The 25,508-nt window shown below is 69.9% G+C and overlaps 2 protein-coding genes across 5 annotated transcripts; both read right to left on the reverse strand.

The window, feature by feature from the left end:
- Window positions 1-874: 874 nt before the first annotated feature.
- IMPDH1 (inosine monophosphate dehydrogenase 1) lies at window positions 875-11,316 on the reverse strand. Of its 4 annotated transcripts, none has more exons than XM_032107377.1 (16): window positions 11,193-11,316; window positions 8,298-8,393; window positions 7,775-7,823; window positions 7,289-7,390; window positions 6,815-6,889; window positions 6,451-6,657; window positions 5,706-5,793; window positions 4,891-5,090; window positions 4,134-4,224; window positions 3,702-3,797; window positions 2,718-2,861; window positions 2,359-2,503; window positions 2,141-2,284; window positions 1,980-2,063; window positions 1,698-1,714; window positions 875-1,489 (listed from the first exon to the last, which is right to left on the reverse strand). In XM_032107377.1, exons 1-16 carry the CDS (start codon window positions 11,252-11,254, stop codon window positions 1,389-1,391), a joined length of 1,701 nt encoding a protein of 566 aa, XP_031963268.1. In that variant the 5' UTR covers window positions 11,255-11,316; the 3' UTR covers window positions 875-1,388. The 4 variants fall into 4 exon arrangements, with proteins under 4 accessions (XP_031963268.1, XP_031963265.1, XP_031963266.1 ...); XM_032107374.1 differs by lacking the exon at window positions 11,193-11,316 and adding an exon at window positions 9,462-10,124; XM_032107375.1 differs by lacking the exons at window positions 7,289-7,390; window positions 11,193-11,316 and adding an exon at window positions 9,462-10,127.
- A 1,880-nt stretch (window positions 11,317-13,196) lies between these two features.
- On the reverse strand, window positions 13,197-22,534 carry LOC116443132 (cadherin-related family member 5-like). Its single transcript, XM_032107025.1, has 17 exons — window positions 22,502-22,534; window positions 21,549-21,635; window positions 20,641-20,858; window positions 20,010-20,069; window positions 19,826-19,918; window positions 19,198-19,284; window positions 19,011-19,121; window positions 18,089-18,259; window positions 17,901-17,991; window positions 17,070-17,176; window positions 16,442-16,642; window positions 15,980-16,114; window positions 15,585-15,663; window positions 14,897-15,093; window positions 14,300-14,320; window positions 13,567-13,661; window positions 13,197-13,389 (listed from the first exon to the last, which is right to left on the reverse strand). Exons 2-17 carry the CDS (start codon window positions 21,607-21,609, stop codon window positions 13,197-13,199), a joined length of 1,920 nt encoding a protein of 639 aa, XP_031962916.1. The 5' UTR covers window positions 21,610-21,635; window positions 22,502-22,534.
- Between the last annotated feature and the right edge of the window lie 2,974 nt (window positions 22,535-25,508).

The raw sequence follows: 25,508 nt of genomic DNA on the forward strand, positions 1-25,508 counted from the left end.
CCCGCGGGCACCGGGACCCGGCGGGGCCGCGTGGCCCGGCTGGAGCGGAGGGGGCGCCTTTGGGGTGGTCCCACATTTGGGGGGCTTCCCATGTTTGAGGGGTCCTCCTCTTGGACGGGGTCCCACATGTGGGGGGAGATGTCCCAAATTTGAGGGGGGTCTCGCATTTGGGGGATGCTCCCACACTTGGGGGTGCCCCCCATGCGGGAGGGGGTCCCACATTTGGCGAGGGGAAGATCCTGCATTTGGGGGGATCCCATATTTGGGGCGTTGTCCCATGTTTGGGGGGGATGTCCCACACGTGGGGGGCTTCTGGGAAGGTGTCACATTTGGGGTCCCGTATTTGGGGGCTCCCACAGCTGGGGGGTCCCAGGTGTGTGCCAAGATGTGCCAGGTGTGTCACAACCTTTGCCACACGTGCTACGTGTGCCACCCGTGCCACGCATGTGCCACCTGTGTGACAGCATGTGCCACCCACCCCGTGTCACGCGTGTGCCACCCTCCATCATGTATGTGCGACCCGTGTCATGTGTGCCACCCCGTGTCACGGCATGTGCCCCCCCGGTGCCACCTGTGTCCCCTGCTCCTGGTGCCACCAGCAGGGACGGGGACATGCCAGGGGCCAGGCTGGGGGACAGGACCATGGACAGGGCCAAGGACAGGGCCAGGGCCAGTCCGGGGACAAAGACAGGGACAGGGGACAGAACCATGGACAGGGCCAGGTCCAGCGCCAATGGACAGGGACAGGCCCGGGGACAGGGACGGGGACAGAGCCGGGGAAAGCCATGGGGCAGGGCCAGGGAACGGGGACAGAGATGGGGACAGGAGCAGGGGCAGTGACAGGGATGGGGACAGGAGCAGGGACAGCCCAGGCTCCGATGCTCCAAGACTTTATTGACCCCTGGACACAGCGAGCCCGGGGTTCCCCCAGACCGAGAGGCCACGGACCCTTGGGGGTCCCCGGGACGCTGGGAAGGTCCCCTCAGTGCTGGGGGTCCCCTCGAGGCTGCGGGGGTCCCCCCATCCCCACTCGGGGGGGCACAGGGGGACACGCCCCCGCAACTCCTCAGTGCCAGGGATGGTTTGGGGGTCCCCACGGGATTTGGGGGGTCCCCGCCCCATTTCTGGGGGTTTGTGGGGTCCCTGCACCCCCCTCTCCGGAGAGGGCTGGGGGGTCCCGCAGGCTCGTGGTGCCCCGGGGAGTTTTGGGGGGTCCCTGCACCCCCATCTCTGAGGGCTCTGGGGGTCCCCTCTCCCCTGTGGTGCCCCGGGGGGGTTTGGGGGCTCCCCGCACCCCCAATCCCGGGAGGGTTTCCAAGGTCCCCACACCCCCTGTGCTCGGGGGGGGGGTTCGGGGGGGTCCCCATTCCGGGGATCCCAGTGCAGCATCAGCAGCGCCGGTGTCGGGGGGCCGGGGGGGTCCCCGCGGGCTCTGGGCGGGGGGCGCCGGCCCGGGGGGACCCCTCCTCAGGGCAGCCGGCTCTCGGAACTGAGGGCACAGAGGGGGGTCAAAGAGAAGGAACACCCCCAAACCCCTCCGGGGTGTTGGGACCCCCAAACCCCATCAGATCCTGGCTGGGAGATTGGGGGTCCCCCCCACTCCCCCGGCCCCCCGTCCATCAGGGAGGGGATAAAAGGGGGGGTAAAGGGGGTCCCCTCAAGCGCTCCAAATCCTGGGGGGGCGAGCGGGTACTTACGGGGCAGAACCGTAAAGCTGCGGGGGGAAGGGAAGATGAGGAGGGTTATGGGGGCACAGGAACCCCCACACACCCCAACCCCCCACCCCGACACTGGGGGCCCCCCCAGACCCAGTACTGGGGCAACTGGGGATCCTACGAGTCGGATCTGAAGTGGTGCCTTCCTCAGCCCCCCCGAAACCTCCCCCAGCTTCCCCAAAATCCCCCCAGCCCTCCCTAAAGCCCCCCACCCCCTGTACCCCACACAGCCCCCAAAACCCCCCCAGCCCCGTCCCCACTCACGAGTGCAGCCCGTGCACGCCCCCCTCGACCTGCGCCGCCACCGTCCTGCGCTCGAACTTCAGCTCCCCCGCGAACATCATCGACCTGGGGGGGCTGGGGGAGTTCGTGGGGGCGGCCGGGACCCCCTCAGACCCCCCCCGCCCCCCCCGAGCCCCACTGACCGGAGCGCCGAGAGGCTGCGAGCGCCCAGGTCCTGGCAGCCGTGCTGGAGCCCGGCCAGCAGGTACGGCACGAACTTGTGGATGGAGCCCTTGTCCTGCACCGAGCCCGACACGCCCTGCGCCACCTTCACCGCGTCCCCTTCGCTGCGGGGGGGCACACAGGGGCTGGGGGGGCGGCTGGGGGGCGGGACCCCCCAGCCCCGGCCCCCCCGGGGTACCTGAAGTAGCGTTTCTGGCTGCCCGGGCCCTGCTCCATCGCGTCCAGCGACCCCATGCCCCGGTACTGCTTCAGCCGCACCCCCTCCGAGAAGAAGAACTCGCCCGGGGCCTCCGTGGTGGCCGCCAGCAGCGACCCCATCATCACTGAAGGGGGGACACCCCGTCAGGGACTCCCCCGCGGGGTGGGGGGCATGAAACCCCCACCAGGATGGGCTGGGGGCTGTGGGGCCACCTCCAGTACGGGCTGGTGGGTGTGGGGTCCCCTTGGGGGCACCAGGGTGGGCTGGTGGCTGTGAGACCCCCTCAGGGTGCCCCCCCAGGGCGCTAGTGGCCCCTTTGTCCCCCCCCGTGCCCTCACCGGTGGAGGCTCCCAGTGCCAGCGCCTTCACAGCGTGCCCGGGGCTGCGGATGCCACCATCGGCGATGACGGGGACACCAAAGCGTCGCGCGTACTCGGCCACGCGGTACACGGCCGTGGCCTGGGCACGGCCACACGCCAGCACTGCATGGGGACAGGGACACGTCAGGGACACAGCCGTGGCCTGGGCACGGCCACACGCCAGCATTGCATGGGAATAGGGACAGGGACATGTCAGGGACACGGCTGTGGCCTGAGCGTGGTCACACACCAGCACTGCATGGGGACAGGGACACGTCAGGGACACAGCCGTGGCCTGGGCACGGCCACACGCCAGCATTGCATGGGAATAGGGACAGGGACATGTCAGGGACACGGCTGTGGCCTGAGCGTGGTCACACACCAGCACTGCATGGGAACAGGGACAGGGACACGTCAGGGACACGGCCGTGGCCTGAGCCTGGTCACACACCAGCACTGCATGGGAACAGGGACAGGGACACGTCAGGGACACGGCCGTGGCCTGAGCCTGGTCACACACCAGCACTGCATGGGAACAGGGACAGGGACACGTCAGGGACACGGCCGTGGCCTGAGCCTGGTCACACACCAGCACTGCATGGGGACAGAGACAGGGACACGTCAGGGACACGGCTGTGGCCTGAGCGTGGTCACACACCAGCACTGCATGGGAACAGGGACACCATCACGGGGACAGGGGATCAGGGACAGGGACACGTCAGGGACACGGCCATGGCCTGGCCACGTGCCAGCACTGGCAGAGGGACAGGGGATCAGGGACAGGGGCACCATCATGGGGACAGGGGCACCATCATGGGGACAGGGACACGGGGGCAGCGGGACAGCGGGGATACTGCACGGGTGTCCAGGGGTGCCAGGGTGGGGTCAGGGGGTCCCGGGGGGTTTGGGATTGGGGGGTGGTGTCCTAGGGGTGTCCGGGGGTGGTCTGCGGGTCTCACCCACCCTCCTGGGTGATGCAGATGGAGCCGCTGCCCATCCCCACCCGCAGCGCGTCCACCCCAGCGTCGATCAGGTTCTTGGCCTGGGCCGCCGTCACCACTGCGGGGGCACCCCAAAAATGGCACCCCAAATTCCACCTCACTGCTGTGAGGGGGCACCCCAAACATGGTACCCCAAAATAGCAGCCCAAAAGTGGCACCCCAAATCCTGCCCCACCCTCCCCAAATCCTGCCCCACCATGATGGGGAGGCACCTCAAAAACAGCCCCCCCAAAACGGCACCCCAAATCCCACCTCATTGCTGCAGGGATCACCCCAAATCCCGCCCCCATTCCCCCCACGCCCCTTTTGGGGTCCCCCATTTCCCTCACTCATCGTTGCCCCCACAAGCCGCAGCCCAGGCAGTCCCCGTGTCCCCCCCGTTTTGGGGCCTCACCGTTGCCCCCCACCACCTGCAGCTCGGGGTACTTGGCCTTGATGTAGCGGATCATGCTGAGCTGGTACCGGGAGTTGCCCTGCGACGAGTCCTGGGGCCGGATTTGGGGTGCGGGGTGGGGGGGCCGGGGCAGGTTTTGGGGTGCAGGGCAGGAGGTTGGGGTGCCGCGGGGGGAGCAGCGCGTTGGGGTTCAGTGAGCAGGGGGGTAACCCCCAGCCCCCCCCCTTTTTTGGGGCACCGCCGCTCAGCACAAGCAGCTCCATCCCCATCCCCAGATCCCATCCCCTCCCTTTTGGGGTTCCACGGTTTTTGGGGTTCCCCCGCACCCACCCGCCTTCACCAGCAGCTCCATCCCCACCTCTCCTTCCCCTCCCCTCTCTCTCTCTCCGGTTTTTGGGGTCCCCCACAGCAGCACACTGAGCCCACCCCCCTGCCTGCACCAGCAGCTCCACCCCACCCCATCCCTCCATCCTCATCCCCCCCATTTTTGGGATGCTCCCCCCCATTTCCGTGTCGCCCCCTTTTCATCCCCCCCATTTTGGGGTCTCACATTCTTTGGGGCGCCCTCATCCCCCCGCCTTGGGGGATCCCCCCACAGCCACCAGCACCACGAGACCCACGCCACCCGCCCCAGCAGCTCCATCCCCTTCCTCACCCTCATCCCTCCACCCCGCTGCTTTTCGGAGCCCCCGGTTTTTGGGGTCCCCCATGCCCAGCCCCCCGTGCCGGGGTCCCCCCCGGTTTTGGGGTGACGCACCAGCACCACGAGGTCGGCGCCCGCCTGCACGAGCAGGTCCAGCCGGTATTTGTCGTCCTCGCGGGTGCCGATGGCCGCCCCGACCCGGAGCTGCTTCCGCCCGTCCTTGGAGGCTGCCGGGTGCTCCCGATTCTTCTTCAGGTCCGTGCGCGCCATCAGCGCCACCAGCTCGTCCCGGCTGTTGACGATCGGCAGCTTCCCTGGGGACAGCGCGGGGCCAGCGTCACCCGGGGCCAGCGACAGCCGGGCAGCCCGGGACGCGGTGGAATCCGGGGACAGGGGACACGGAAGGGATCCCGAGCACAGGGCGGTCGCGGCCGCCACCCGTCACTGCTGGTCACCATCAGCAGCTTCCCTGGGGACACGGGGGAGAACGGGGGGTCACCCAGGGGGGCTGCAGGGACACGGGGACATGGAGGTGACGCCAGGGGTGGGGGCACATGGAGAGGACCCCGGGGACGGGAATGGGGGACACAGGGCTGACCTCGGGGACAAGGAGGGGCCGTGGAGGATGGGGCGGCCACCAGCTCACCAGTGCTGGTCACCATCAGCGGCCCTGGGGACACGGCGGGGACAATGTCACCTGGGGATGGGGGCGTGGGGGGAGAGGCACAGGGACAGGGGACAACCCCCAGGGGGTGGCCAGGATGGTGCCCCCGAGCAGAGGTGACCTCTGGGGGGTGACACCTGGGGGGTGCTGTGGGGGTTCCCCAAGGGGTGACACGGAGGTGCCCTCAGGGGGATGATAAATGTCTCTGGGGGCAGGGAGGGGTGACAGGGAGGTGCCTCCAGGGGTGACAGGTGCCCCCCTGCACCTTTCTTGCTGCGCTGCAGGATCTCGTTGGCCTCTTTGAGGGTGACACCGGCTGGGGCCACCACCAGGTCCCTGCGCTTGGTCATCACCTGGGGACACAGCGACCCGTGTGTCACCGGCATCAGCACAGGGACTGGCACTAGCACTGTCTGGCACTGCCACCTTCCCTGTCACCAGGACTGCCACTGGCACCGGCACTGTCACCGGCACTGTCACTGGCACTGACACTGTCAGAGGCACTGTCACCTCCACTGCCACCAGCACTGTCACCATCACTGGCTGTCACTGTCACATGCACTGGCACTGTCACAGGCAGCAGCACAGGCACGGGTACTGTCACTGTCACCTGCGCTGTGTGTCACTGTCACCTTTCACTGTCACCTGCACTGGGGCTCCAGGGCCGCCGTGGGCAGCCCCCGCCCCTGTCCCAGATCCTTCCAACCTCCATCCATCCCGTCCCGCCCCACATTCCACCACCCTCCAAACCCCTCCATCCCTGCCCCACATCCCATCCCTGCCCCACATCCCATCCTTCCACTCCTGCCCCATACCCCATCTCTCCATCCCATCCCATCCCATCCCATCCCATCCCATCCCATCCCATCCCATCCCATCCCATCCCATCCCATCCCATCCCACATCCCTCCATCCTCGGACCTTTCCCATCCCAACACTCCACGTCTTCCCCACATCCCACCCCACCCCTCACACCCCTGTCCCTCCCTGCCCCCCCGCCCCACACCCACCTCGGCCAGGGGGGTGGCCCTGTCCCTCTCCCGCAGGAAGTCGATGTCGCGGGAGGTGACGATGCCCTCGAGCCTCCCCCCCAGGCGCCCCGAGTGGGTGACGGGGACCCCCGAGAAGCCGAGCCGGGCCTTGGCGTCCCACACGTCCCCCACGGTGTGCGCCGGGCTCATCACCAGCGGCTCCGTGATGAAGCCCTGCTCGAACCGCTGGGGACACGGCAGGAGGGACAGCGTCACTGGGGGGGACGGGGGGCTCCCAAAATGGGGTGCTGCGGCCACCAGCTCATCCCCACTGGCCAGCGCCGGCAGCCCCCAGGGGACACCGGGACTGGGGGGTCCCGGGGGGGGGACCCTTCTCGCTCACCTTGACCTTGCGCACCTCGTTGGCCTGGAACTCGGGGGTGCAGTTGTGGTGGATGATGCCGATGCCGCCATTCAGCTGGGGGGGCCGGGGGTCCTGAGCTCCGGCTGCGGGAGCAGCCCCCCCGCATCCATGTCCCCCCCCTCTGCCCCTGCACCCCTCTGGGACTGGGGCCCACCCGTGTCCCCCCTTGCCCAGCTCCCTGGGTGCCCCCCAAGCACCCACGGGTGCCCCCCCTAATCTGACAGATCTTCCCCAGCCCAGACCCCCCAACGCCTCCACAGCCCCTGAGATGCCCCTCAGCGCCCCCTGAGATGCCTCCCCCTATGTGGGCGTCCCCAGCGGTGGCGATGGTCATGTCCCCTACGGTGACCATGTCCCCCCAGCCCCCCCAGTACCCCCTGCTCACGATGGCAATGTCCCCCTGTCCCCCTCGGTGACCGTGTCCCCCCAGCCCCCCCAGTGGCCCCTGCTCACGGCCATGGCGATGGCCATGTCCCCCTCGGTGACCGTGTCCATGGGGGACGACACCAGGGGCGTCTTCAGGGTGATGGTTCGGGTCAGTGCCGATGTCAGGTCCTGGGGGAGGGGGGCACCCCTCAAATCCTGACCCCCCTCTCAAGGGGTGTGGGGGCCCCCTCTGGGGAATAGGGGGGGCCCCGACCTCACCTGACTCTCCCTGCCCTCCCAGCACTCCCAAAACCACAGGGACCCTGCACCCCCTGATAACTCCTCGAGGGCTGGGGCACCCAAAAACCTGCAGAGACCCCATGGGCATCCCCCAAACCCAAAATCACAGGGTGGGCCCAGGAGGGGGATGAGGTCACCCTGGAGGGGGGCACAGGGGGGTCACTGAGGGGGTCCCGAGCCAGGGGACGCCAGCCCGGGAGGGCGGCACAGGGATGACCCAGGGGGTCTGGGGTGCACAGGGGGGGTCCCGGGGGGCTCCCGGGGGTCACTCACCACCTCATCAGCCGTGAAGTCGATGTAGCCGGGGAGGATGAGGAAGTCACTGTGGGGGGACAAAGGGCTGGGACCCCCCTGGCCCCCCCAAACTGGCCCAGACCCACCGGGCGGAGGGGGAGGAACGTGTCCCTTGAGGGTCCCCCTGGGGGGGGCAACCGAGGTCGGGGGAGGCCCGAGGGGGGGGGGACACACGAGCTGGGGGCTCGGGGGGTTCCTGGGGGTTCTTTAGGGTTGAGAGTGGGGGTGCAGGGGGGGTTCTTGGAGCAGGGCCTGGGAGTCCCTGATGGGGTTCCAGGGGGAACTGGGGGATCTCTGGGGGGATTCCCTGGGGCTGCCATGGGGGGGGTCGGGGACTTCCTTGTGGGGGTCGGGGGGAGTTGGGAGGTTCCTGGGGGTTCATGTGGCCCCAGTGAGGCATCTGGGGGTGCCGGGCTGTGCCCGAGGGGGTGTGGAGGCGCCGGTGAGGGTCAGGGGTGCTGAGGGGGGATCAGAGGGTTTTGGGGCCGGGGGTCACCCGCACTTGTAGGTGAGGCCGTCGGCGCAGGCAAAGAGCTGCTGGGCCGTGAGTCCATCCTCGGGCACGTACCCGGCCCCGCTGATCAGCTGCTGCGCCATGCTGGGGGGAGGCTGGCACCAGGACCCCGGCGCACACCGGGACCCCCCCCCGGAACAGCCCCGGGATCCCCGTCCACACCGGGAACCTCACAGGGCTGGGACCCCCACACGCACTGGGACAAAATTCCTCCCCCCCCAGGACTGGGACCCCCCCCCAGGATCCCCCCACTCACACCGGGACAGGGACGCTCCCCCACGACTGGGACCCCCACCCACATCCCCAGCGGGGCTGGCCGGGCCGGGCTGAGGGGGGTCCCGGTCTCTGGGGGGACCTCGGGGGGTTCCCTCTCCCGGAGGGGTCGATCCCGATGGGGGGGGGGGGGGGCAGTTCCTGAGGGGGTCCCTCTCTCATGGGGCGTCCCCAGGGGGGTCCCCGCGGCCTGTCCCGTTCCCGTGGGGTCCCGCGCGTGGCGCTCCCGCAGCGCTCCCGGCGCAGGGCGTGGCCGCGGGCGGGGCCGCTCCCGCGGGGCGTGGCCAGGGCCGGGACCGGCCGCCGCAGCCCCCCCGCTCCCGGCCTGCCCAGCGCCTCCCAGTGCCCCGGCACCGGCCCCAGCGCTCCCAGTAACCTCTCCCGCACCACCAGCAGCACCCCCGTCCCCCAGTGCCGCCCAGGAAGCCCCCGCGCCTCCCAGCGCTCCCACTATAGCCCCTCCCGCGCCCCACAGCGCTCCCAGGAGCCCCTCCCGCATCCCCCAGTAAACCCCAGAACCCCCCCCACCTCCCACCCCCCCACTGCTGCCCCACACCCCCCAGTAACCGCCAGGAATCCGCCCCAGTGCAGCCCCGTACCCCCCCAGTACTCCTCACTGCTGCCCCTCCGCCTCCCAGCAGCCCCCCAGTAACACCCCCAGTGTCCCCTCGCTGCCGCTCCCTCCCGCCCCAGTAACGCCCCAGTCCCTCCCAGTGCCCCCCCTACAGCCCTTCCCTCCCCCTGTGCCCCCCCACCGCCGCCCCGGCTGCCCCCAGTGCCGCTGTCCCCGGCCTGGAGCGCCCCCGGAGCTCCCCCGCGCCCGGCGCGCCCCAGCAGCGCCCCAGTCCCTCCCAGTGCCCCCAGTAACCCCGCCCGTACCTGGGCTCCCCCTCGCCCATGGCGCTGAGCGCCGCCGGGGGCGGGGCACCGGGACCACGCCCACGGCCCCGCCCCGCCGGGAGCCCCGCCCACCACGGCAGCTTCAGGGACACCCCCGAGTTTGGGGCACCCCTTTGGGGGGGCCACCGCTCTCTTTTGGGGTTTGGGGCACCCCTTTTTCTGCGGGGCAGCCCCTGGGCTTGGAGTTGAGTGCGCCTCTCTTCTGGGTTCACCCCCTTTTTTGGGGTGCAATCCTTTATTTTGGGTGCTCGCATTTTTGGGGGGTGTATTCGTTCCTCTGGTCTGAGTGCACCCACGTTTTTGGGTGCACCTCCTGGATTTGGGGGCGCCCCTCTGTTTCGAGTACCCCCTCTTTTGGGTACGCTCCCTTTCTTGGGGAGCAATCCTCAGTTTAGGGTGCCCCGCTCTGTTTTGGGTGCCCCCCTTTTTCGGGTTTTGGGGTACATCCCCTTTGGGGGGGACCCTCCTCTGTTTTGGGTGCCCCCGCCCCTTGGTCCCCCCCTGCCCCGGGTAACTCTGGGGACACCCCGCGCCCCCCCGGGGTTGTTTGTGAGGCCTCTAACGAGCCCCGGGGGATGGGGCGGCGAAGAGCCGCACCTGCACCTGTGTGAGCACCTGTGAGTGCCCTGTGTGTGCCCTGTGAGTGCCCTGTGTGAGCACCTGTGTGAGCACCTGTGTGTGCCCTGCCTGTACCTGTGTGCTCCTGTGATCACCTGTGTGCCCTGTGTGAGCACCTGTGAGCACCTGTGTGAGCACCTGTGAGTGCCCTGCCTGTACCTGTGTGCTCCTGTGATCACCTGTGTGCCCTGTGTGAGCACCTGTGTGAGCACCTGTGAGCACCTGTGAGTGCCCTGCCTGTACCTGTGTGCTCCTGTGATCACCTGTGTGCCCTGTGTGAGCACCTGTGAGCACCTGTGTGAGCACCTGTGAGTGCCCTGCCTGTACCTGTGTGCTCCTGTGATCACCTGTGTGCCCTGTGTGAGCACCTGTGTGAGCACCTGTGTGCACCTGTGAGTGCCCTGCCTGTACCTGTGTGCTCCTGTGATCACCTGTGTGCCCTGTGTGAGCACCTGTGTGTGCCCTGTGTGTGCCCTGTGTGAGCACCTGTGAGTGCCCTCTGTGTGCCCTGTGTGAGCACCTGTGAGTGCCCTGTGTGTGCCCTGTGTGTGCCCTGCCTGCACCTGTGATCGTGTGTGATCACCTGTGTGTGCCCTGTGTGTGCCCTCCCTGCACCTGTGTCATCACCTGTGTGTGCCCTGTGTGTGCCCAGCTGTGATCACCTGTGTGCCCTGCCCGCACCCCTCAGCGCTCCCGCCCCCGGCTCGGGGGGACACCCCCATACAGACCCGGGGGGTGGGTGCCCCCCGAAATTGGGTGCGGGGTCCGGGCAGGGGGGGCAGGCGTGCACCCCCCGGCCAGGGCGGCCCTCCCCGCCCCCTCCAAGGTGACCCCCCCGTGTCCCCAGGTGACCCCCCCAGCATAGGGACCCGCAGGGTGCAAACAGAGCCCACGCGAGGCCCGGCCACGGAACGGACCCCCCCGGCTCTGTTCTGTGCCCCCGCTCTGACCGCCCGGGACCCCCCGACGCTGACCCCACCCCGGCACTGAACCCCCCATCACGGCCCAGGCTCCCCCCGGCACTGCCCGACCCCCCCTCGGCACCGCCCCCCCCTCACGGCTCACACACAGCCCCCAGACCCCCCCCATTACCTGCCCTCCCCGTGTCCCGCGTGGGTCACCTCGCCCTCGGGGGGCTCCGGGGGGGCTTCCATGGCGCGGGGGGATCCCGGGAGGGTCCCGCGGGTGCCGGGGGGGTCCTCGGGTGCCGCTGCCGGCGGGACCCGGTGGCGTGGGGGGGGGGGGGGGGGGGGGGGGACGTGGGGGGGTCGGCACCGCCCCCTCGGCTCCGCCCAACCCCGTGGGAGCTCGATCGCGACACGGGGGAAACTGAGGCCCGGAGAGGTGCGGGGGTCGTCCCACGGTGGCGGGGAGGTCACAGAGGGGAGGACACGCACAGGGGAGGCTTCCCCCGCCCCCCACTCGCCGCTCCTCCGACCCCCCCCGCCCCTCCCGTCGGGGGTTGCAGTTCCGGCCCCTCCCGAGCCGCGCAGGGGGGACACGCGTGGGAGCGCGACACGAGGGGGTCGCAGGGGGGGCTCGGGGGGGTCTGTGTGCCCCCCCACCCCCCGGGGCCATTTGCAGCCGCGGCAGCTGCCGGGGATTAACGCGGCCGGGATTAACGGGGGATTTGGGAGGCGGGCGAGGGGGCGGGGGAGGGGCAGGAAGGTAATGGGGGGGCGGTGCTACTCCGCCCAGCGCTCCCAGTATAAACCAGTATAACCCGGCTATCCCAGTGTGTCCCAGTGCTCCCAGTATAACCCACTGCACACAGTTCTCTCAGAGCACCCCAGGGCGCCTTAGAGTTCCCAGTACACACTAGTACACCGCAGCAGCCCACAGGGCTCTCAGAGCCCCCAGTTCTCCCAGCACACCCCAGTGTCCCCCAGTGTTCCCAGTACACACCAGTACACGATGCTCCCAGCGCAGCCCAGAACGCTCCGGTGCTCTCCAGGGATCCCCAGTGTTCCCAGGGCACCCAGTTGTCCCAGTACACCTCAGTGCTCCCAGGTCCCCCCAGTGATCCCAATACAAACCAGCACATCCCAGTAATCCCAGTACACACCAGTACGCCACGCTCCCAGCGCTCCCAGCGCAGCCTCGAGCGCCCCAGTACACCGAGTACACCCCGAGCACAGCCCTGTGCGCCCCAGTGCTCCCAGTACACCCCAGCGCTCCCAGTGGGAGTGTCACCGTGCCGGTGCCACCCGCCGGAGGTGACCCGCCGGTGCCGGTGACCCCGGGGATTAGCGACAAACTCCCGCTCAAGCCTCTTAGCAGGGGCCACCCACGGCCACGGGGTCACGCGTAGGGGGAGGGCACCCCCTCGGGGACCCCCACGGGACCCCCACGGCACCCAGGGCCCCCCCACGGCACTCAAACCCCACGCACCCACTCCACGCGGGGCACAGGGACCCCACGACACCCAGGGGACCTCCAGGGCTCCCACGGGACCCTCGTGGCACTCGGGGGACGCCCAGGGGACCCTCCGCACCCCAGGATCCATCAGCCCCCCCATGGCACCCTCCCCACGCGGGGCAGGGGACCCCACGCCCCCCGCCATGGGAGCAGCGCAGGCAGCGGCCGCTTAAGTGACGCGGCGCCTTTAAGGGGCGTGGTCAGGGCGACACCGCCCCCAGGGGCGGGGCCTGGAAAAGCGGGAAACGCCCACGTGGGGGCGCGGGGGGGGGGGGTGTGACACCCCCCAGTATATCCCAGGACTTCCCCCCAGTTCATCCCAGTGACACCCCAGTGACCCCCAATGACACCCCAGTTCATCCCAATGCATCCCAGTGACCCCCAATGACACCCAGTGCTTCCCAATGCATCCCAGTGACATCCCAGTTCATCCCAGTGACACCCCAGTGCATCCCAGTGACCCCCAATGACACCCCAGATCATCCCAGTGACACCCCCAGTGTCTCCCAGTATCAACCAGTGCATCCCAGTAACTTTCCAGTGCCCTCCGAACGCTGCCCAGTGTCCTCCAGTGCCAACCAGTACATCCCAGTGCTCCCCAGTTGCCACCGCTGCCTTTCCAGCTCTTTATTGTGCCCCCCCGAGCGCGGCCGCCCCCCCGCGCCGCCCGCGGCCCCCTCAGCACTCGATGGAGTCCTCGAGCAGCTGCAGCAGCGGGGGGGGCACCCGGGGGTCGCTGCCCGGCCCCTCCTCCAGGCTCTCCTCGCTCACCTCCTCCAGCGCCGGCAGCACCCCCAGGGTCCCCCCCCGCCGCCCCCCCGGCACGGGGCTGCCCCCGCCCTCCGCGGGACCCCCCGAGACCTCGCCCGGGCTGGGGGCGCGGGGGGGGCCGGGGCTGGCGGGGGTGGGCGGCGGCGACCCCCCCGGGGATCCCGCCCCGGGCGAGCCCCCCCCCGGCCGCCCCACGGAGTTGGCCTGGGGTTTGGGGGCGGGGGGCGGCTGGGGGGCTGGCGGCGGGGGGGGCGGCGGCGGCGGCGGCGGCGGCGGCGGGGGGGGCGGCGGGGGGGCCTCCCCCACCTCGCTGTAGCCCTCGTTGGGGTAGTAGAGCCGGGGGGGGCTCGGGGGGGACTTGCCGGCTTGGACCTGCGGAGGGGGCAGAGGGGTCAGGGGGGCCATAGGGACCCCCACCACACAGACGCCCCCCCACGGGACACCCTCCCGCGCGGGGACCCTCCCGTGGGAGCCCCCCAGCACCTCGGCCGCCCCCGTAGGGTCTCCCCTGCACAAGAACCCTCCATGGGACCCCTCCGCGGGGATCCCCAGGACCCCAAACCCTGCCCAGCCCAGGGACCCCCCGTGGGCCCCCCCCCGGGCACAGGGATCCCCCCCTTGGACACCCCCTCCAGCGTCCCGACCTCTCCCATGGGACCCCCAGCACCCCAATATCTCCCCAGCACCCGCCCCCCCGGGACCGCCAGCACAGGGACCCCCATGGGAACTCCCGTCACCCCGACCTCTCCCGACAGGACCAGCACAGGACCCCCCTGGGACCCCCCAGCATCCCGACCGTCCCCATGGGGCCCCCTCCAGCACGGGCACCCCCCCCCCCAGCATCCCAATCCCTGTCCAGCACCCCGACCCCCTCATGGGACTCCTCCTAGTGGGACCCCCCCATAGCAACCCCATGGCACAGGGGACCCCGCATCCCCCTTTTGGCGGGGCTCAGAGCAGGGTGACTCTCCGCCCCCCCCCCCCCGTACTTTTTGGGGGGTCCCACTCACCGGCTGGAACCACCTCAGGCTCTGTGGGGGGGAACGGGGGGGGTCAGCTGGGAAACTGAGGCAGGGGGGGCTCCCTCCTTCCCGCAGCCCCCAGACCCGGGAATCACCTTCCTACGGCCCCCCAAGCCAGCAGAACCCCCATCCCCAGACTCAAGGGACCCCCTTCCTTCCCAGCCCCTCCAGAACAGGGGACCTCCTTTCCCCCCACTGGGAGGTCCCTCGGTCCCGCCGCGCCCCCCTTGACCCGAGGACCCTCTTCCCTGCTCCCCAGACCTGAGGGTGGGATGAGGGTGCGGGGAGGTCTGGGGAGAGCTGGGGGTCTTGAGGGGTTGGGGGTGCGGGGGGGAACTGGGGGAGCTTCGAAGGTTCGGGGGGGGGGGGGGTTGAGGGGCGCGGAGGGCAGGGCGGGGGGCGCAGGAGGGTGTTGGGGGCTCTGGGGGCAGCTCCAGGGGTACCGGGCGGGCAGGTCGGGGGGTGCGGGGGGGAGTCGGGGGTGCCCCGGAGGAGCAGAGCGGGGGGGCTGGAGGCTCAGGGGGTGTCGGGGGGCTCTGGGGAGCAGCACAGCGAGGTCGGGGCCGGGGGCTGGGGGGCCCCTACCACGTTGGGGTGTTTCTCGATGGCGAGCGCCGCCCGGTCCGCCGTGCGCTGCTGCCGCCGCCGCCGCCGCCGCGCCCGCAGCGCCAGGAGGGCGAGCAGGAGAACGGCCCCGAGCAGGAGCAGCGCCCCCGCGCCCCCCGCCACGGCCCCCGCCGGCACCCCCCGCCCGGGGGGCGGCTCCGAGGGGTCCCGCGGGGCTGCGCGACAGAGAGGACACGTCAGCGGGGGAGCCATCAACGGGGGAGCGGGCGGGGATAAACCCCGGCACATCCCGGGGGGCTCCGAGGGGTCCCGGGGGGCTGCGGGGCGGGGGCCGCGCCAGCAGCGGGGCACGGCGGGGGACGGGGGGAGTACTTCAGATCCCGGGGGCTGGGAGGGGATCCCGTGCCCGGGGGAACCCCATCACAGCACGGGGGTGGCCTGGGGACCCCGTCACCGTGGGGAGCTTGGGGGAAAACCCATCCCTGGGGGGACACAACGCTGGGGGCTCGGGGGAGCTGGGGGAGCCTCTTCACCGGTTGGGACTCTGGGGGAGACCCCATCACCGGGGGGCAGGGGCGTCCCTGGGGGTGCCCAGCGCTTGGGGCAGGAGGGTCCGTGGGCGGTTCCTGGGGCGGTGCCGTGGGGATGAGGAGGCTGACGGAGGGGTCTCTGGGGGGTTTCTGGGGGGGGTCCCCCTCCTCCGTACCCGCCTGCCCCGGCCACAGCACCTCCAGCTCCACCGTCGTGTTCGAGGTCTCGCCCGATTCCTCGTCCCGCGCCAGCACCTGAACGGCGGGGGCGGCATGGAGGGGACAGGGGGGACATGGTGAGGACAGGGGACACGAGGGGACGTGGCTGTGGCACCGGGGGGACACACGAGGGGACATGGAGGTGCCCCCCAGCCCCAGTGTCCTCTCTGTCGTCCCCGCCCGTGTCCCCTCTCTGGTGCCCCTCTGGTATCCACAACCTCCAGCCCCCCGTGCCCACCCAGTGCCCCCGGTGCTCCCTGCCCCCCAGGCTCCGATGTCCCCCAGGGCCCCTCCGTCTCCCTAGACCCCCATGTCCCCTGTGCCCCGACCTCCCCCTGCCCTCCACGCCCACCTGCAGGTGGTAGCTCTGCCCGGGCCGCAGCTGGTCCGCCTGGGCCACGAGCAGCCCGTTGGGCATGACCTGGAACAGCTGCTGGCTCTGGTTGGCGCCGTGGCTCAGGGTGTAGCGCACCTGGGGGTTCAGCCCCTGCGGGGTGGGGGGAATCAGCCCCTGCCTGCACCTCCTGTACCCATCCTCACCCGGTACCTGCACTGCTGCCCACACCTCCACCTGCATCCCACCTGCCTTCCCCACCTGCATCCCACCTGCCTCCCTACCTGCACCACTTCCCACCTCTCTGCCCGCCCCCTTCCTGCCTCTACCTGCATCCCTACCTGAGCCTCCTGCCCACGCCCCCACCTGCCTCCCACCTGCACCACTCCCCGCCCCCTGCCCGTCCCTACCTGCATCCCGTGCCCACACCTTGTCTGCACCCTCACCTGCACCCCCTGCCCGCCCCCCTGCCCCGCTCACCTCGGGGAAGTCGGGGTCGTGTGCGTGCAGGGCGAGCACCTGCCCGCCGAAGGTGAGCAGCAGCGCGGCGCGGCGCGGGGCCGCGGGCACGAACGCGCGGTAGCGGGCGCGGGGGAAGCGCGGCGGGTGCCGGTTCGGGGCCAGGACCCGCACCAGGGCCCGCGCCACCGCGTACTTGGAGGGGTCGTTCACCTGCGAGGCCTGGGGGGCGCGGGGGGAATACAGGGGGACATGGGGGGGACACAGAGGAGACACGGGAGGGCCACAGGAAAGGGACAGGGGGACACAAAGGATGGGGGACACAGGGGATGGGGGGACACAGGGGGGCACGGTGGGACATAGGGGGGACATGGGAGGACACAGGGCACATGGAGCGTGGAGGGACACAGGGGACACCCAGGTTTTACCCACTGCCACCAGCTTCCTGCACCTACGGGGGCTTCCCGGAGTACCCCAGGCAGCTCCCACTGTCCCAGGGACCCCCATCTCCCCGGGACCCCCCATCTCCCCAGGGAACCCCATCCTCTTGGGTCTCCCCATCTCCCCAGAGACCCCCATCTCCCTGAGTACTCCCCAATATCCCCAGGTCCCCCCCATCTCCCCGGGGCCCCCCTCGCCCCCCACCCACCATGACGCTGAGGCAGATCTCGGGGGTCTGGCGGCTGCTCTCCACCGCCCGCAGCAGCGTGATGGCCCCGGTCACGTTGTCGATGTGGAACCTGCTGCTCTCCTGACCTGGGGGGACACAGAGATGGGGACCCCCGGGACCCCCTTACCTGCCCCCTGCCCCGGGGAACTGTGGGAAACTCCCCCTGGGGCAGCCCTGTGGGAGGTCCCTCATGTCCCCCCATCCATTCCCGGAACTTCATGGCGGGGAGGACCCCCCTTATTGGGGGGGGGGGGGGTGGGACGCACAGGGTGGGTGTTATTAACCCTTTGACCTCCAATATGGGGGGGTTTAACCCCTGTGGTGCTGGACCACCCTCGGGTACACCAGGGGTTGACCCCCAGCCCGCAGCCCCCCCCGCACCGGGGGGGGATTAGGCCCCCCCCATCTCAATCCCTTTATTCAATTTGCCACAGAGGAGCCGGCAATTGGATTGTGCTGATTGGACCCCCCTGGCACAGGGATCCCTGGCGGGGACACCCCCCAGCATGGGGACCCCCAATCACCAAAACCCCCCCACCGTGCGGGTACACCCGGCACTGCCAGGGACTGGGGGCACAGGGCAGCGCTGGGAACCACCCCGGGCACCACGGCCACCTCTCCCCACCCATGTCCCCGCCCAGCACATCCCTGTCCCCATGTCCCTGCCCACCTGCGTCCGTATTGTGGTGTCACTGTGTTCCTGCCCACGCGTCTGTGCCTGCCTGTGTCCCCGTGTCCCCATCTCCCTGCCCTCCCGTGTCCGTGTGTCCCTGCCCCCCGTGTCCCGCCGGGTCCCCTGTCCCCTGTTACCTGCCAGCAGGGAGTAGGTGATGGCCGCCCGCAGCCCCCTGTCCCCGTCCTCGGCATAGACGGCGCCGGGGCTGAAGCTCAGGGGACCCCCCTGGGGACATGGAGGGGACACGGAGGTGTCCGGCTGAGCCCTGCGGGCCCCCCCGACCCCCGCGTTCCCGCGGTGTCCCTACGGTTCCGTGTCCCACCTGGAGCTGGCCCTCGGTGATGTTGGCGGTGTAGACGGGGCTGGTGCAGACGGGAGGGCTGTGGGGGGCGCGGGGGGTGCAGGGCAGGAACTGGGGGTACTGGTCATCCCCGTCCAGGACATTGACCCGCACCCGGGCCGAGGCGTTGAACCGCTCCCGGGTGTTCATCTCCTGCGGGAAAAAGCCGGGCAAGGATTCCCCAAAACCTGCTGTGGGATGCACAGAGAGGCACGGGGACCCTCACGACACCCCAGGTGGACAGGGAACCCCCAGGGAACAACGACTCCATTGAGTGGTGACCCCACAGGCACACGGGGCCGTAGGTACAGGGGCCCCCATGTAAAGGGGACCTCGAGGGACAGGAACTCCCAGCCCCAGGCAGGAGCGGCGGTCGCAGCCCAGGGCCGCGGGGTCCCGCCGAGTTCCCACCGTGGGGTGGGGGTGCCAGGGAGAGCTGGGGTGGGGGCTGGGCGCTGGAGGGGGGAGGGGGCGCAGGTGGCCCATTAAGGAAATGAGGGGGATTGAGGGCAGGTGACGGGATCACGTCACCCCCAATTAGCGGGGCCGGCGGGGACGGCCGGCGGGCGTGGGGGGGCGGAAGGGCCGGGGGGACCCCCACCCGTGCAGCCCACCCGTGTCATGGTCGTGCCGGGGGTGTCACCCGGGGGGGCGGTGGGCACGAGGACCCCACACCCGCGGGCTCTGTGGGGCTGGGGTCGGGCTGCTGTCCTCCCTGGGGCCAGGGGTGGGTGCCAGGTCCCCCCAAATTCATGCGGGTGGGCAGGGGTCCCACAGGCGGGGGTCTCATATCAGGGCCCTGCACCAGGGTCCCACAAGCGGGGGGCACACAGACGGCGGTCCCACGGACATGGGGAGAGACAGGGGAGACACGAGGGGTCCCACGGGCGGGCGGGGGTCTCACCACGGCGGTCACGACCACCTCGAGGTGCCGCCGGCTCTCGAAGTCGAGCGCCCGCGCCAGCACCACGCGGCCGCTGTTCGGGAGGTCGATGCGGAAGAAGCGGGCGTCGGGCTGGGGTGGGGGAGCTCGGTCAGCCCGGCAGATGGCCCCGGCCCCCCCGCGGCCCCCCGCCCCCGCCCCGGCTCACCGAGGCCGTGTCGATGACGTACATGAGCGTGTCCCCGTCCGCGTCCTCGGCCTGGGCGCTGAACACCACCGAGTGCACCGGTGCCAGCTGCCCGCGGGGGTCACCAGGGGTCCTCAGACGCCCCGGGAGCCGTCAACACCCTCCGGGGTCCCCACCCCCCCCTAAACACACCCCGCACCCCTAAACACCCCCTATGGTCCCCCAACACCCCCGAACTCATGAACACACCCAATATCCCCATTCCTACTTTTTTGGGTGTCCCCATCCCTTCCGGGCACCCACCTTCTCCCAGCCCTGTCCCCATCCCCACCACCCCCACTCCTCTCCCTGTGTCCATGACCAGCGTTGTTCCTGCCCCCAACCCTGTCCCTGTCCCCATCTCTGCCACTGTGCCCACGACTGACCCTGACCATGCCTGTCCCAAGTGCTGTCCCTGTGCCCATGCCCATCACCGTGCCCATGACCCCGACCATCTCTGACCCCCCTCCTATCCCCATCCCCGTCCGCAATCCATGCCCACGGCCATCCCTGTCCTGGTGCCTATCCCTGCCCCATCACCATGACCATATCCATGACCTCCCCTGTCCCCAGCCCTGTCCCCAGCATGTGCCCACAGTGCCACTGTCACCTCGCTGACGTTGTGGGTGAGGACAGTGGCCCCCTGGAAGTGGGGCCGGTTGTCGTTCTCATTGAGGACCTGGACGATGATCCGGAACTCGACCTGCCGGGCATGGGAGGGAACACGGGGAGTGACCAGGGTGGGACTGTGCCCCCCCCGAGCTCCCCAGGGTCCTCACGGTGTGTGGCCATACCGGGGAGGAGCCGTCCTCGGCACAGGTCAGGGCCACCATCAGCACCGGGGACTCCAGTTCCTGCAGGGGACAAGGGACGGGGCACTGGGACATGGGGTGACATGGGGGGCTGCCCCCTGGGGACGTGCTGGAGTCCCCAGCCAAGCAGGTGCAGGATGAGGGTGGAGCAGGATGATCTGGGATGGAGGGGGCTGCAGGATGGATGGACTCATCATGGGGGGAGGGTGAATGGATGGACCCTGGATGGACACAATATGGACCCAGGATGAGTATGGGATGGACACGGGATGGATACTGATGGACACAGGATGGATGAAGGATGGATGGACCATGAACAGATGATGGTAGACCCAGGATAGATGGAGTATGGATGACAGGCAGGACGGACACAGGTAAATGTGGGATGCAGGGACGGACACAGGATAGACATAGGAAGGATGCAGGATGGACGTAGGATGGACACAGGTGGATGTAGGATGGATGGATAGATGCTGGAGGTAGATGGACACAGGATAGGTGCAGGTGGATTCAGGATGGACACTGGCCACAGGATGGATGCAGGATGGACACCCGACGGACACAGGATGGCTGAAGTAGGACAGGGGACTGGGGGGTGTCCCGGCGGTGTCACCTCACGGTCCAGCGCCCGCCCGGCCGAGACGTTGAGCCGGAGGCTGCGCCCGTCCAGGTAGAACCAGGCGGCGTCGGTGCCCACCAGGCAGAGCTGGAGGCCGGCGCCGCCCCCCGCGTCCCCCGGCGGGGGCAGCCGCGCCACCAGGCTCCCGTGGGCGCTGTTCTCCACGATCTCCGTGAACAGGTTCCCGAACCCGCTGCACCCGTCGCCCCGGGCTGCCATCGCCGCGCCAGGGATGGGCACACGGGTGTCCGCGGGGGGTGTGGCCCCGCGGGTCCCCAGCCCCTGGGTCCCCATGTCCCACGTCCCCATCCCCTCTTCCTCATCCCCAAGATCCCCACTCCCACCCCTCGTTCTCCCGGGTCCCCATGTCCCGCTCCCTGCCCCCCCTCCCCGTTCCCTGCTGACCCCCCCAGGGTCTCTCGAGTCCCCGCCCCCAAGGTCCCCATATCCCCGGACCAACAACTCCATTCCCACTTCCCCCCCTCACTCTCCCCGTGTTCCCGCCCCCCAAGTCCCACTTCCTGGACCCCAGCACGGTCACTCCTGTGTCCCCCAGGGTCCCCACCCCTTGGTCCTCACCCCCAAGTCTCCGTCCCCAGGAGACCAGTGGGCCATCACCCTCAGTGGTCCTGCACTCAGGTGACATCTTTGGGTCCCCCCCAGGGTCCTCTGTGTCCCCATGCCCTGGGGTCCCACCTCTCACGGTTGCTTCTCGCAGGGTCCCCTTCCCATGTCCCCAAGTCCCCATTCCCTGGTGACCTTATCCCTTGGGTCCCCACCACCCCTAGTTGCCATTCCCAGGGTCCCCTCCTTGGGTCCCCACCAGCCGCCCGCCGGGTCCCTCCCAGTCCCGGTGGCCTCCTCAAGTGTCCCTTGTCCCCCAGGTCCCCCCAGGTGCTCACCTGTGGCCAGGTGCAGCGCCAGGCAGGCGGCCAGGAGCGCCGGGCAGGACGCGGCCGCCATGGGGACACGGGGAGCTCGGGGGGCGCCTGTGGCAGGGAAGGGAGGAGCGGGGCTGCCACCCCCGGCCCCGCTCCCCTGTCCCCAGCCCCCTCCGCAGTGTCCCACCAGTCGGACAACCCCGATGACAGCACTGTCACCACCCCGAGGTCCCCTTCCCTGGGTCCCTGAGCCCGTGTCCTCACCCCTGTCCCCCTGCCAGCTCCCCTCTCCTGGGATCCCCAGCGCTGTCACCACTCTGGGGTCCCTTTCCCCTGGGACTCTCGCGCTTGGCTGTCTCTGCCCGTGTCACCCACCCGGGTCGCCGTGCCCGTGGCCCCCTTCCCCAGGACCCCAGGGTGGTGTCCCTGTCCCCGGTGCATGTCCCCAGGGTGTCCCTGTCCCCGCCCGAGGGTCTCACCGGCCGCTGCCAGGCCGGCACCGCTCCCTGTGGGGCGGCCGTGTCCCCCCTCCGTGCCCCCCTCGTGTCCCCGCGCCCCACAGTGTCCGACCCCGCTGCCACGGGGGTCTGCAGGGGGTCCCCGAGCCTTCCCCGCGCTTGGCAATGGGAGCCATATGGCGCCCCCCCCACAATTAGCGGCGGCTAATTAGGGCGGAGGGGGGGGCGCTCCCCATCTGCCACCCCAACCATCCCCGGCACCGGCATGGGGGATCCCCCCCAGGACCCCCTCCCTGTTGCGGGACAGAGGGGGAGTCGGGGGGGCGTCCCCTTCCCACCCTGCGGGTCCCTGGGTGTCACCCGCCCGTGTGTCACCCCCGGGGCAGAGGACCCCCGTGTCCAGGATGCCCGCCCCGGACCCCCTCCCCGGGATCACGGCCCCCCATAATCCCCTCCCCCCGTCTCCCCCGGCCGCCCCATAGCCCCCGGCCCCCCCAGCCCCCGCCCCCCCCGTACCTGCCCGGCGCCGCCGCCCCCGGCCCTGCTGCCCCGGCCCGGCCGGACGGGGGGCGGGGCCGAGAGGGGGCGGGGCCAGCGGGGGCGGGGCTGACCCGGGACCTGCGACCCGGGATCTGAGTCCTGCCCTGCCTGGGCACCACCTGGACGTCACCTGCATCCCCTGGGCATCACCTGCATCACTTGCCCTACCTGAGGCACCACCTGGGCATCACCTGCATCACCTGGACATCACCTGGATCACCTGCCCCGCCTGGGCATCACCTGGGCATCCCCTGGGCATCACCTGCACCACCTGGGCATCACCTGCCCTGCCTGGGCGTCACCCGAATCACCTGCATCACCTGCCTTGCCTGGGGCATCACCTGCATCACCCTCATCACCTGTATCACCTAGGCATCCCCTGGGCATCACCTGCATCACCTGCCCAACCTTGGCAGCACCTGCATCACCTGGGCATCACCCGGGCATCACCTGCTCTCCTGCACCTCCTGGGCATCACCTTTATCACCTGTCCTGCCTGCACCTCTCGGCCATCACCTGTTCGCACCTGCCCTGCCTGGGGCATCCCCCCGCCCTGCCCTCAGCCCTTCCTGCTCAGAGCCCTGTTTGCCCTGAGCCCCACCTGCCTGGGGATCACCTGCCTGCACCGATCCCTGCTTGCACTGCTTGCACTTCAGGAAATGTCACCTGCCTGTGCTGCCTGGAGCATCCCCTGTCACCTGCCTGCACCTCGTCCCCCACCTGCCCGTGCCCGAGGGCTCTGCCTGGGGCACCCCCTGCCCACAGTACCTGCACTGCCTGCCCTGCTGGGCTGGGCACAACCTGCCCGCGCTGCCTGCACAGGTTTGGGCCCAGGGAGGGGGTGTGACCCTCCCTGCACACCTGGGAGGGGGTGTGACACCCCGTGCACACCTGAGAGGCGGTGTGACACCCCGTGCACACCTGTGTCTCCGTGTGAGGCTGGTCGGGGGTGTGGCCCCCCCTTGCACGCTCTCATGTCCCTGCTGAGCCACCGCCATAATCCGCTTTGGGGACAAAGAGGATGAGCCGGGGGGAGGGGGAAGTGACATGGGGGTGGCACCAAGGGGGGTGGGGTGCAGGTGTGAAAATGAGGTGAGAGAGTGTGTGCAGGTGTGTGTGTGACACCCGTGTGTGTGTGTGACACCCGTGTGTGTGTGCACAGGTGTGCTCACACCCTGTCAGTGTGCCCAGCTGTGTGTGTGTGCCCAGCTGTGTGTTGTTGTTAGCTGTATGTGCCAGGGCCCAGCAGGGACCCCCCTGAAGCTTGGGCTGCTCTCCCGGGTCTGGCACAGCCCAGGTGGCTCCCGGGCACCCTTGGAGCTCACGGCAGTGGGATTTCATCACTGGTCAGCCAGCGGGACAGGGATGGGGACACCTGGCCGCAGGGACAGGAATGGGGACATGGCTGTGCTGGAGCTGGACCAGCCCGTGGAGTGCAGCGACTACATCCAGCTGGGCTGTGTGCCCAATGCCTCGCTCAGGGTCTCGGAGCTGAAATCCTGCTACATCGCCGGCTGGGATTTTGCCAAAGGTGGGTTCCCAAACAAGATGTGTGCGCCGAGGGTGAGCTGGGCACCCTGGGAACACGGACTGGGCACCCCAGGGACATGGGCTGGCCACAGACAGGGTCCGGCTGCAGGACGTCAGCGGGGCCGGGGCTCGGAGCAGCCCGGGCTGGGGGAAAGAGTCCTCGCCCAAGGCGGGGCGTGGAACAGGATGAGCTGTAAGGTTCCTTCCCACCCGAACAATTCCGTGACTCTGTGAAGCCTCTGGAGAGATGGGTCTGGCCCCTCCCCCAGAGCCAACAGCAGGGACACAGCTGGACACCGTCGCTCCACGGAGAAGGGGCAGTCCCGGGACACGGGCTGAGCCCTGGGGAGGGGAACGGGCTCCTGTGACGCCTCTGTCTGCTTCTGTCCCAGGTGGCTGCAGAGTGACACCCTGACATCCCAAACCCACCAGATCGCAACTAACCAAGCTCAGCCTTAGAGCTGCCCCACAGCTCCATCTCGGGGACCCCTAAGACTAACGGGGTGCTGGGGTAGCAAACGGGGGGTCGGGGAAACCCCCAACCCTGCCGGGCGTGCGGGCAGAGCTCTGTGCTCCGTGTGGGACATTCCAGGTGAGGCCCCTAACAGGATCCCTGACTCGCTCTGGCAGGGACCACGCTCCACCACCTTCTCCAGAGCCAGAAGAGCTCTTTGGAGCAGCGGGAACGTCCCGGCCTCAGCGATCCCGGCTGGGCCCAGGGTGGGAGCAGAGCCGGGGCTGCAGCTCCAGCGCTGCCGGGGCCGAGGGCACAGCGGGGGAGGGGGATGGGGGTCCCGGCAGCTCCGGGGCAGGGCCTGGTGACAGAGGGGACACCCCTGGGCGGCAGCAGCAGCTCCGGGTCGGCACCTCCGGCACCTCCGCGTCCCTCGGCACTCGGGGACTCCCAGCTCGAGCTGCTCCCGTTCCCGTTCCGCTCCGTTATTAAATCGCTTCTCCCGCTCCTCCCCGGCTCCGCCCTCGTCTCCTCCCAAACCGGGGCCGACCCCGCTCGTTTTCCCTCCCGGCTCCCGGCTCCCGGCTCGCCTTGCCCCGGGGGCTGCACTGCGCTGAGGCCGTGGTTCACGGGAACGCGAGCAGCGTTATTTCAACACAAACGGAGCTCCGACACCAGGCTGGGCGCAGGGGAGGGCGGGGAAGGACAGCGCGGCCCCGGGCGCTGGGGCTGCCTTTGGCCCCGCGATGCCGGCAGGGAACGGCCCGGGGCCACGGCGGCCGGAGCTGGAGCTGCTCGTCCTCCTGGTCAGCCCAGCCGGTCCTTGAGAAACTGCAGGAAGTCCCTGAGCAGGTCACAGAATTTCACCAGGCTCCGGTACGGGACCGGGATGAGCAGAAGCCTGTCTGGTTCTGGTGTTGGCGTCGGCTCCTGCCCGGGCACCGGGGGAATGTCTGGCCCTGGTGTTGGAGCAGCTGCTTCTGCTGGGAGCAATCCTGT

The sequence above is a fragment of the Corvus moneduloides genome, chromosome 4 (genome assembly GCF_009650955.1).
Source record: "Corvus moneduloides isolate bCorMon1 chromosome 4, bCorMon1.pri, whole genome shotgun sequence".
NCBI classification, from domain to species: domain Eukaryota; kingdom Metazoa; phylum Chordata; class Aves; order Passeriformes; family Corvidae; genus Corvus; species Corvus moneduloides.